At 49.6% G+C, this 11,585-nt stretch overlaps 1 protein-coding gene across 1 annotated transcript; it reads left to right on the forward strand.

Annotated features, from left to right (window-relative positions):
• Window positions 1-2,851: 2,851 nt before the first annotated feature.
• On the forward strand, window positions 2,852-8,527 carry LOC103536097 (solute carrier family 22 member 13). Its single transcript, XM_030446082.1, is given in 10 exon segments — window positions 2,852-3,253; window positions 4,335-4,438; window positions 4,780-4,934; window positions 5,495-5,663; window positions 6,013-6,133; window positions 6,331-6,378; window positions 6,381-6,427; window positions 6,706-6,920; window positions 7,379-7,484; window positions 8,210-8,527. Coding segments are annotated over 10 exon segments (1,428 nt in total). The 5' UTR covers window positions 2,852-2,881; the 3' UTR covers window positions 8,301-8,527.
• Window positions 8,528-11,585: the final 3,058 nt, after the last annotated feature.

Below are 11,585 nucleotides of genomic sequence, written 5' to 3' on the forward strand. Positions count from 1 at the left end.
GCATGTGTTTGGTGTCTGGTTCACATGTCATTGGGTTGGATGGTGTTGATGATGTTTGTCTGAGTGAGTGGTGGTTGCAGCCCTGGGGGGTTTCTGTTTGGGAAGGAGGTGAGGAAGGGGCGGGGATCCTTTGCAGGAATTATGTGCAGAAATGGAGCACTTGGATGGCACTTGGGGTTGTACCCTGAGTGCTTACCTCCAGTTGAAAAGTTTTCTCCTAGATCCACATGTTTTGTCCAGCTAGGGCTAAACTTCACCTGTCCAGGAACAGCTCAGGGTGGCTGGGATAGAGTGGGATGATTTATAGCCTGAGAAGTGTTTGGAGCTTGAACTCTGCTCCCTCCTCTCTATCTCCACAACACTTCTTTCTGAATTTGGAACTTCAGTGCAGCTCTGAGACAGAGGTGCCTCTGAGGTCTCTTACATTTATCGTGGAGCCAGGGCTTCAAGGAAATGCACTGATGGTGAGAGGCAGAGCCCAGGCATGTCCCCATCCCTGGTCATCCTGGCAGCTCTAGCTGGGCTCTTCCTCTCTAAGCACTGATGTCCCCCTGGCTATATTACACCTGTGTGCCAGGAGTCATTCTTTGGGCTGTGAGAACACAGGGGTGCCTGAAATAAAAGGTGTTGTCCAAGTGTGCAGGTGACTGGCAGACTGTGGGTAAACCTTGCCATGAGACTGAAAACACTTCTGGGACCTGGTGCTGAGCCACCACTGTGGTTGTGGCAGTAGATTTGTCATGGTGAATGCTGCAATTTGATGGCAGTGGGCACGTGAACAGCTTTCCCCAGTCATGGTCATCTTCTAACAGCAACCTTGGCCACAACCTTATAGTGTCATCTCATCTCATGCTGAAGAGAAGAGCCTGGTTGCAAGCAGGCTGCGTGACTCTTGTTAAGCCAACTCTGAAGCACTGTACTGGGGAAACCATAGTTTTCCTTCACATCCTTCATTATTCCTTGCCTCTTCCAGGGAAGAAAGGAAATTTTTCAAAATTAAGGGAAATGTTATCTGGGAAGTAAAAAAAAACCCTAATGTTCATCCCTGGATGTCCTTTTGGAAACTTCTCCCTCATGCTGGTCTTCTGTACCCAAGGTGTTTTGTACATTCGAACTCTGACAGCTTTGTGGACTTGGATTTACCCAGAGTGAGGTTGGATTAGTGAGGTTTTGTTTGATGGAGGTCATAGGGTCTCTGAGAGAAGCTGAAGGCATCTTCTCACTCCCAGTGTGGGAATGGAGGTTTCTCTGAAGCTTTCATGGACTGCCAAGGGCAAGGTTTGTCTTTTGGGAGGGGAGAGGAATGGTCCAGTTCTAGGCATGTTCTTCAGGCCTTTTGGCTGGGATGAACTTATCTATATTTGCTTAAAAATAAGCATGTTCTTGCTTAAAAAAACCCAAACCAACAACCCATACCCAAAACAAAATAAAAAGGTGGTGGTCTTGGATTGTAGCACGTTCTAGGGTGCTCCAATTCACTCTTTAAGGCTTAGCTTGCTAATTACCAGCTCTTTAATTTTCTTAATGTATTTCTCTTTATTTGCAGACCCAGAAAGCTTCCTTTTGGGTGAATGTAAAGTTCCAAGTTTGAGACATGGGATGGTGAGAGATGTTCTGCTTCACTGGATCTCATCCCCTGCATCTCAGCCAGTTTCTTTGCCATCTTTCCAGTATTTGGCCAAATGTTGCTTAAAAAGTTCAAGATATATGTATTCAAGTTTTGGAATATAATTCTGCCTCTGTAGGAAATCCCTTCTCCATGCTGCCGTAGTCCTGTGACTGAGTAGCCCACCCCAGTTCCCTTCATCTTCAGATGTTTCCCTTTGTGGGTTCTCACTGTAGGGAGACCTCTGGGCTTCCTTGCTCCTAAATCTGGGGTGGGCTCAACAGAGCTGGTTTCATGTTCTCAAATGATCATTTTAAAGCCTGAAGGCATTTGAGCAGATTTGCCAAACCTGCCTCAAGCAGCATTGCCCTGTGTCAGACTTCTCCTACCCCTCTCTTCCAGCCCCCAGCCCACCTCTTCCAGGGTGGCCCAGAACAGGGAAACAGTGGCCATTGAGTGTGTGGCTTCCTCATGGTTGCCTGGGAAGCTGCAGAAGATGAAGGAAATCATAGAATCCCAGAATGGTTTGAGTTGGAAGGGACCTTAAAGAGCATCCAGTTCCAACTCTCCTTCCATGGGCAGGGTCAACTCCCACCAGCCCAGGTTGCTCCAAGCCCAATCCAACCTGGCCTGGAACACTTCTAGGGATGAGGCAGACACAGCTTCCCTGAGCAACCTGGGCCAGTGTCTCACCACCCTGACACTAAATAATTCCTTCCTAATGTCTAATCTACACCTCCCCACTTCCAGTTTAAAGCCATTACCTCTTACCCTGTCATCACATCCCCTTGTAAAATGTCTTTCTTGCAGGGCATCCTTTGCCTAGGACCACAGACAACTTGTCACCCTTCCTTGTCTCTGGGTCTCCCCATCCATTAGCATAACTCCTTTTATTTCCCTGGATCATTCCCAGCTCTGCATCACACTTGGGCCTTGGGCCCCCGAACATTTCCTCAACAAACACAGCTGATTTGGAGAAGAGACTTTTGCCTTCTCAGTACTACCTGGCCCTAGCAGAGGGGGTGACCCAGGTTGCCTGAGTCTGGGGTCCTCCTGCTCCAGCCAGAGCAGGCACCATATGATTGCAAGAGGCACAGAAATGATTAATGTATTACATGGTGTGCTTAGGTAAAACATCAGGCATTAAGTCTACCCTGACTTTACATATTTGTGGTGGCTGCCCGATGACTGCAGAGCTTATCTTAGGTTTAAACATTAATTCCAGCCTTTTGCAGTGTCTGTCCCAGCTCTGTCCTCTTCCAGACACGGCTGCCAATGTCAGGCGTCGGGGAAATTTTGAAAGCAGTTGGGGATTTTGGGCTGTTTCAGAAGAGGCTGGTGCTGCTCACCGTGGTTCCATGCCTCAGTGTGGCTTTCCATCAGTTTTGCCAACTTTTTATGGTTCCAAACCTGCCTCACCACTGTGACACCAGCTGGATCCGGGCCGTTGGGCCCAACCTGACAGAGGAAGAGCAGCTGAACCTCACCCTGCCCCGGGATGCGGATGGGGAGTATGAGCAGTGCTCCAGGTACTCACCAGTGGACTGGGACCTGGGCTCCATCATGGAATACGGCCTGAACGCCACGGAGAAATGCATCGATGGCTGGGTGTACCCCTCAGCACAGCCACCGTCCCTGCTGACTGAGGTCTGTAACCACTTTTTGACAGGATGGGCATGTGGAAGGGATGGGGACACCCAAACAACCACCCTGCTCTCCAGTTCAGTTGCTGTCAGCCATCATGCAAACGGGCTGGGCCAGTACTCCAGGTGTATTTTGGGGACCTTGGCTCCATCGCCCAGCCCCCAGATGTGGATGCATGCAGGGCCAGAGGCACAGAACAGACAGAGAGATTAATTCCTCCTGGAGTGACCTTGTTTGGTCTCTCTGTCCCAGCCCTCCCTCTATAGACAGGGGGTGATATTCCAACTTGTCCCTGAGCACAGCTTTTTGCTTCGGATACCCCAGCCAGGGGCAGGAGGCAGAGCTCAGCTCTTGGTTTCTGCTCCCTCCCATGGTGGGCAGCTCTCAGGGTGAACAGCTGTGGGGTCTGACACGGGGTCCACTGTGGCTTAGTGTTATTCCAAAGAGCTCAGGTTTCTCACTGCTCCTCATTCTGTGCAGAGGTACCAGGTTTGGTGAAGGGAGCTTGCAAAGCCACAGATCTGATTGTCACCAGGAGCTTCAGCAACACCAGCGATGCCCCAGAGAGCTGTAATCAACTTTTTCCAGTGCTTTCCAACCTCTCTGTACATCCTATACATGCCCTTCCCTCTGTGACTCTTCCTGTGGATGGTCTCTGGATGCTGCCACTTGCAGGACATCTCTTGAACAGAAACTGCTTGGCTGAGGAACCAGAGCTACATTAATCCTTTTTCCTCTGGGAGGGAAGGCAATCTAAGATGAAGAAACCTGCTGGGAATTCTGTCCCACTTTAAGCAAAATTTGCCAAGCAGAAGGGTCCTGTGGGGGGTGTGCCTGGGCTGGGGAGAGTCCCAGTTCCAGTCCCAGTGCTCACTGAGTGCCTCATGGGCTTGTCCCACCACTGAGTTTTGTGTGCACACCCTGGAGGATCATGTCCCTGGGGGTGAGATCTCTGCTCTCAGTGGCTGGAGGAAGAGCTTGAGCACCCCACTCTTGAGCCCACCATGGACCAGAAGGGCTGCCCACCCACAGAAAGCAGCTGGAGCCTGTTGGGAGCAAAAGCAGCTATGTTTTCTTCCTCCAGTTTGACCTGGTGTGTGACAGGAGGGACCTAGATGACATCTCCCAGGCTGTCTACATGATGGGGCTGTTCCTAGGATGCATGATCTTTGGGCCACTAAGTGACAGGTGAGGAGACACAGCAGCCCTTCCAGGGTCTTTGCAAAGTTGGCAGAATGTCACCCTACTCCCAGCCTCCCTGGCCACTGCACCCTGAGCATTTTGTCACCACTTATCACTAACATGGGCCCTGACCAAAGTTCTCGGGTGTCGTGAGGACACGACCATGGGGGGTGGAAGGGAGATGAGCACAGCGTGTGCTCAGGGTGCTTCACTTGTCAACCCAGCACCTAGTCTGAGCCTTAACACCTTCAAGAAAGGGTGACAGAATCCCTGTAACCATCAGCACTCTTCCCCATTTCCACAGGGTCTCTCCAGATACCAACTGTGTCTTCCTTCTTCCTCCCCAGGATTGGCCGCCGTCCTGTCATCCTCATCTCCATCTCCCTCCAGGCCTTGTTTGGTGTAGGAATTGCCTTTGTGCCCCACTTCTATGTCTACATGGCCTTCAGATGTGTTGTGGGGGCTTCTGTTACAGGGATCACCGTGTCAATGCTGGCGTTAGGTGAGTAGGGTGTCCTCTGCCTGAGGCAAACAGATGAGGCTTCTCGAGATGCAATAGGAAAGGTCTGTAAATAAGCAAAAATCATGATGTATGGCTTGAAAGACACCAGGTTGAGGTCAGGTCTTGCTCTGCACTGCACTTTGGCACTTTGGCATCTCTCCACCCTGAGTGAGAGCCACAGAAATCATCTTTCCCACACCAGTGCTCAGAGAAGGCCAAGGGGACAGTCTCCCAGCTCCAGGAGGTCAGTGCAGGGACACAGCCCCATGGCTCTGGGACAAGGCAGTGAGGGGTTCTGTGGGCACTGACAGGAGAGAGGTGATGTACCCGAGCTTCATGTCCTCTTCCAGGGGACCAGGACACCCTGACAACAAGGAGAAGTGATGCATGTAATGGAACACTGGTGACATGCATGGGTGACTGATGGCAGAGCCCTGACTGCTGGCTTTCACTCCCAACCTCCTGGAGAGATCTTGGGATCTTCTCCAGGGAAACCACCCTGTTAGTATCAGGGGAAACCATTTGCATGGATGATTCCGAGTTTTCCTCCTTCTTCTCAGCCACAGAATGGATTGGTGTCACCTCCAGGCCAACAGCTGTGCTTGTTTCTCATTGTTGCTTTGCCATTGGGGAGATGATTTTGGCTGGACTGAGTTATGGCATTCGCCACTGGAGGCTGCTGCAGATTGCAGGATCTGCTCCCATTTTTGCCTTTTTCTTCTACACCCAGTAAGTGGGACATGGGCAGAGCTTCTTGCAGGCATGGCCGCAGTGGGTGGTGGGGATGGCAGGGAGGAGGCAACAGCTCAGGAGCAGGCTGGGTCTTCCCCATCATAGTGCAGATGCTGGAAGAGCTTCTGCAGAGCTCAGCACAGCTCCCTGGGGTACTGGAACCCTGAGAGCTGCAGTTGTTTTGCTTCAGGTCTTCCAAGTGGCTTGGGGGGCCTGAAGGTAGAGTATTTGACCCCCTCCATCACCTTGTGATGCCCACTGCTTGCTGGGCATGGCCACAAGGAGCTGGGCTGTGGGGAAGCTCAGCAGGTCACTGCACCACCTCCTGATTTCATCTCCTTGGCAGGGTGCTGCCAGAATCACCTCGTTGGCTGGTCATAAAAGGCAGAATAGAAGAAGCTAAGAAGGTCCTACAGAAGGCAGCATCCACCAACAAGCACACCATCCCACCAGAACTCCTGGAGCAGGTACCTGTCACGGCAGGGAAGGTGCTTGCTGTCTGCAGAGCCCTTCCTTGCTGCTTGGCTTTGTAGCAGCCCCTGGAGCTGAGCTCACTGACAAACATCTTCCCATGCCCACTGGGGAGGATTTGGGGATGGACTGCAGAGCTGGCCAGGGGCTTCCTTTGCCTGCTTTGACTCTTTTGACTTTCTCCATTTTGTAGTTGAAGCCTGAGGCACAGATCAAGTCTGGAAGTATTCTGGATCTCTTTCCGGAAGAAAGCACCTCCTGAAGGTGACTTTAATCATGTCCTGTGCCTGGTAAGACATTCTGTGAAGTTTTATGTATCTAAAAGAAGAGACAGTTATATAAATTCACCTTGTGATTTTTTTTTTTGGGTGTTATTGATGGATATTTTTGTTTCTGGCCATTCAAGATGCTGTGTGGGTTGAGGGAAGGGTTACAGCTGTGGTACGGGTCTGATTTTATGTCCCCTTGGAAATGCTGTGGTTTGGTCAAAATCTTGTCGTTGCAGATCAATATTGTACTTGCTCATGGACAATAGAACATGCTCAGTGCCACTCTGCTTGGATTTTAGGTTTGTGAACAGTCTTGTCTACTATGGTCTGAGTCTGAATGTGACAAATTTTGGTGTGGACATCTACCTGACCCAGCTTGCCTTTGGAGCAGTGGAAATCCCAGCACGTGTTGGTTGTATCTTTGTTCTGCAAAGGTTTGGGAGGAGGAAACCCCAGGCTATCCTGATGCTGCTGAGTGGCCTGGTGTGTCTGATCATCAGTGGCATCCCTGAAGGTGAACAACCTCTTCCCATCCTCAGGCAACAACCTCTGAGGCACAGGGAGACACAGACCCCCAGTGCTGCCCTGGTTGGTTCAAGTCCTTTCCTTCCAGCCAGGCTGGTTCACATCTCCCTGGGCATGCACGGATTTTGATGCCATGCCTCAGTCAGCTCCCCAAGCTCCATTCTGATCAGCGAACCTTTGCTAATTATGACAGGAGAAGGTAGATCTGAGCCCTGTAGGCCACCTATTAGCAGAGTTGTGGGGAAAGTTCCCCTCAGTAAGTGGAAAAATGAGATGATGGATGCAAAGCATGGTGCGGGTGGCTCCCAGGACAGAGCTGCTCCTCAGTCCATGTTCAGGCATTGCCCAGAGGTGATGTCTCCCTGTCATTGTGCATCCCAGTCTCTATCCCCAAGTGGTGTTGGGCCCTTTTTCTTCCCACAGTGAACTCTTTACTCCTTCCCCCAGACCAAGCTTGGTTGATCACCATCTTGGCCATCACTGCAGTTCACAGCCTCCTCTTCCTTCTCCACCTCCTACGTCTACACCGCAGAGCTCTTCCCCACGTCATCAGGTAAGGTCTCTCCACTCACCCCTGTCACTTTCCTGGTGCAGTGGTGGCAGGAGCCTGGTTGTCCCCGTTGTCCCCACACTCCTCACACCCTTCCCCCCAGGCAGACGGGTTGTGCTCCATGGCACGCGCGTGTCGGATCTGGCCCCTGCTCCTTCTTCTGGCCAGTACCACCGGTCATCCCCATGCCATCTTCGGGTGTCCCATTGGGGCGCTGTGCTTCCTACTGCCTGAACCGGAGGCACGAGCTGGCAGATGACACAGGGACATCAACCACCCAGATGGTCTGGGTGGGCCCGGTGCCTCTTGGCGGGAATGAGTGCCAGGGCTGTGGAGGACATTGCATTGCAGGGATTGGAGCTTCTTCAATTTACAGAGCTGAGGGCAGAGGGGCTCCCCATTGCACAGGAAGGGAAAGATGCTATAGCCCTACCTGTGTGGTCATCATCCCTTCATTCCTATTTTTGGAGTGGAGACTGCTGTAGTCCAGACTCCACCTGTCTTTCCACCAGGAAGGCTGCTGCCCTGTAGCCATGTCTTCAGCCTCCCCACCTCCCCATTGTCCATGGCAGGGTGGAATACACCCCAATCCTTTAGCTGGGAGAAGGATTCCATAGGGCCTAGAAATGACTGGTGAACAGGCTGCAGAAAAGCTGTGAGTCTCAGAGGAGCTTCCATCACTGTTGACAGAACCTCCTTTGCTTTTTCAATACTTTTCTCTTCACTAGGTCCATGAAAATGCCAACAGCACCTCCGAAAGAAGAACATGAAAGGAAAAGTGTCCAAGTCAATGAGTCCACAACGACCACATACTTCTAGCTAGCTGCAACGGGGCTGCAGCAGAACCAACCAGCTCGTGCCGGGCAGGTCCCAGGTGCAGACCCCCCACACCTCTCCAGCTCACAGACAACTCCGTTTTTCCCTTTCCTCTTTTGCCTCGTACCCCCCTCTATAGCTGCTCCTCAGCACTGCATCCCCCTGCTGCTCTGCATCTCCCACTGGAGGAAAGCTGAGGCTCTTCATTTCAGAAAAAAAAAAAAAAGAAAAAAAAGAAGAATCAGAAACCAGGATGGAGGCAAATTTTTTCTTCATTTCTCCTGTCTCATCTCCAGGAAGTGAGCTGTAAACTTTTTCCAAGCAAGAAACCTCCTGAGCATCGAACATATTGTCTCAATGAAGAAGAAGCCAAGAAGATGCAGCATCAAAAAAATCCTCACACTTCAAGAAGGAATGATTTCTCTTGACTGTCCATCATGATCTTTCACTCTCTCTCAAACCATTCATTTCTAATAATTTTTTTAATTGTATGAAATTGAGACACTCAGCTCAGTAAAAACCAATGAGTGGAGAAGCAGCAAGGAGTGAGCAGGATGTCTTACAGCAGCAGGATTTTCCCCTTGCTGCTGGTGCTTTAAATGAAAGCATCTTGTGTGCTCTTGCACAGCAATCTGCTTGGTGTTGACCACGTCAGTTGTCTGTTCCAGAAAATGGAGATGTTGTGGACTTGGTTTCTAGAAGAAAGCACAGATCATCTTGGAAGTATCAATCTATCCATTCTGTTTGAGCCTTTTTGCTTGCTATGTCCATTTCTGCCTTTAATGATTAGGAACGTTTTGTCTAATATTATGGAGAAGTAAAACCAATTCTTTTCCTGTGCTTCCCTTCCTCTTATCCTGCTCTTAAGACTTTCTTTTCCACTGGCTTGCTACAGATGAGCCCAAAGTGGTGTGCCAGCTGTGTTTTACAGCTCAGAGCCTAATTTCTTTGCCTCCTGTTTTTTGTTGTGGGTTTTTTGCTTTTTCGTTTGTTTTTTTGTTTTTTTGTTTTTCTTAATAAATTATATATTTGGTTTTTTGCCTTCCTTGCACCCATCCAATTTCTATTTCTTTTCCCCCCAGACAGAAGTTCCCAGAACAGAGTCTCAATAGAATCTTATAAAAATATAATTTTACTCAGTGGTGCAGTAGAAAACCAGCTTGGATGCTCTGGAGAGGACCCTAGCAAAGACCTCTGGCAATTTACCTTTATCAAGCTCCTCCCTTCATGTAGATTTGTCTAACAGTAATGATAGGTCTGGTCTTCCTGTTCCTCACTAGGACTTTTCTTGATCTCCTGACAGCCATTCCTTTTCTTATCTCAATGGATGCAGCCTGCTGGTGGCTGCACTGTCCTTATTCTTTCAGCTTGAACATATTCTGAGGGCCTTCTCCTCCTGACCTAGCAGAGGCTCAACAAAAAGTTCAGCATCTACCTGGGTGAAAGTTTACAATTTTGGGAAATCTTGCTACTCATGCTAAGCAAGGCTATTAATGGAAACATCTCTTAACAAGAGAGCCAAAGGCTAAAGAAGGGGAGGACAAAATGTAAGAGCAGATGCAAGACCTCTGTGGTCTGTGGATGGCAAACCAAGACATGAGTAGATCCAGCTATGGAAGTGCTGGTGATGGTGGTGCAATGTGAAGGGTTTGCTGAACCATACCAATGGGTGTCCAAGTCTTTTCCAGGCCCTCCTATATCAAACATGGCAGCAAGGCCCTGCTCCTCTGCACCTGTGTTACCCTCACTTATAAATCATTTAAGTTGGAAAAGACCTGTAGGGTCATTGAGTGCAAGTCTGTGTTCAGGTCAGAACCTCTTGACCAGCATTTTACCCTTTGGAGGGGACCCAGGTTCATGTATCAGGCAAGGTCAGATGTCTAAGGCATGGAGGAGCAGCAGAACTTGGCCTGGCCATGATCCTCAGGGAGGAACTGTGGTGAAGCATCTTCTGTTGCCAGAGAGCCCCCCAGGTACCACTGAGACAATCAGCAGTCAGTGACACCAACAAATGGTGCTGCAACCCTGGCTCCTGTCTATGGGGCAGAGCTGTCAGGTCCTGGACCTTGCCCTTTAAACAGAGGACCATCATCTCCTTCTTCCTCAGCCCCTGCTGGGAAGGGTGGTCAAGGACACTTGTGTTGGGGAGATTTCTGCACCAAAGACAAAACACAACATGAATGTCACCTCCAGACATGTCTGGCCCAGACTTGGGACAGCCCAACCTTCAAAATACCCTTTACTACAGCACAAAGCAATCAGAATCAAAAGGATTCTACAAACCTGAGTGACCACCTTCTTCTTTGGCCAACTTTGAGCTGTGCTTTGAGAAGAGAGCTTCATGACAGGGCACCAGGTACAATCTCTGCTTGCAAACAGGGAATGCAGGAGGGGAGGCCTCACTCCTCTTTCTTTTGCATGACACTAAGTGACAATAAAATGTCAATGACAAGGTCACTGTGAAAGGCTGACCATGAGTGGGGGAAGCTGTGCAGATGCCCACTCTGTTTCCCTGACTGAATTGCAGCGTACACCACACGATTCAGGAAAATTCCACAGCTGCTGGTAGAGAAAATAAATACAGATTGTTCATCAGAAGGCAATGGGGAAAAAAAAAAACAACAACGTCCTAATTGAACCCAGTTATTCTGCTTTAACACTCTGTTTCTGCATTGTTTGTGGCTGATGGAAACCAAACACGTTTCCATCTGTGTGTTAAATTACAAGCTTACAATTTCTGTGTAGAAAACACTCCAGAGCCAATAGCAGTTACAAAGGCCAACTGTGAAACAGCAGGGGAGAGAAAAAAAAGAAAAAAAAAAAAGAAAAACCAAAAAATCAACACCATTTATTATTCACATATTGCATTACGAGTGTCTCTTACCAAACGCAGAGTATAATTTATATTATTCATGTAGAAACTCAAACTCAACACCACATAGAAACGAAAGCTGGGGAGGTGTGTGACAGGCTTGCAGTGACATCCTGATCAAACGTCGAGGCTTGGACCGACCCAAGTGATCAGTGCAGGAGGGACCCGGCCCGGCGCTCACCTGCCCGGTACCACCACTCTACTGGTGATTCTTTATTGCTGTAGAACACGACAGGGATGGTTCCAGGGTACCAGGTTGCAAAGGACTGGGAAAGAGGTCGGAGGACTCAGGCAGCCAGGCAGAACAGACTGGGTTTCAGGAACAGTTTGAAGTGTGCTCTTTCCAACCCCAGAGTGACCATGAAGGTTCTGTTGATCATCTGAATGATCAGTTTCCAGGCAGCAAAGCCTCAGTG

Source organism: Calypte anna, chromosome 2 (genome assembly GCF_003957555.1).
Source record: "Calypte anna isolate BGI_N300 chromosome 2, bCalAnn1_v1.p, whole genome shotgun sequence".
Classification (NCBI taxonomy): domain Eukaryota; kingdom Metazoa; phylum Chordata; class Aves; order Apodiformes; family Trochilidae; genus Calypte; species Calypte anna.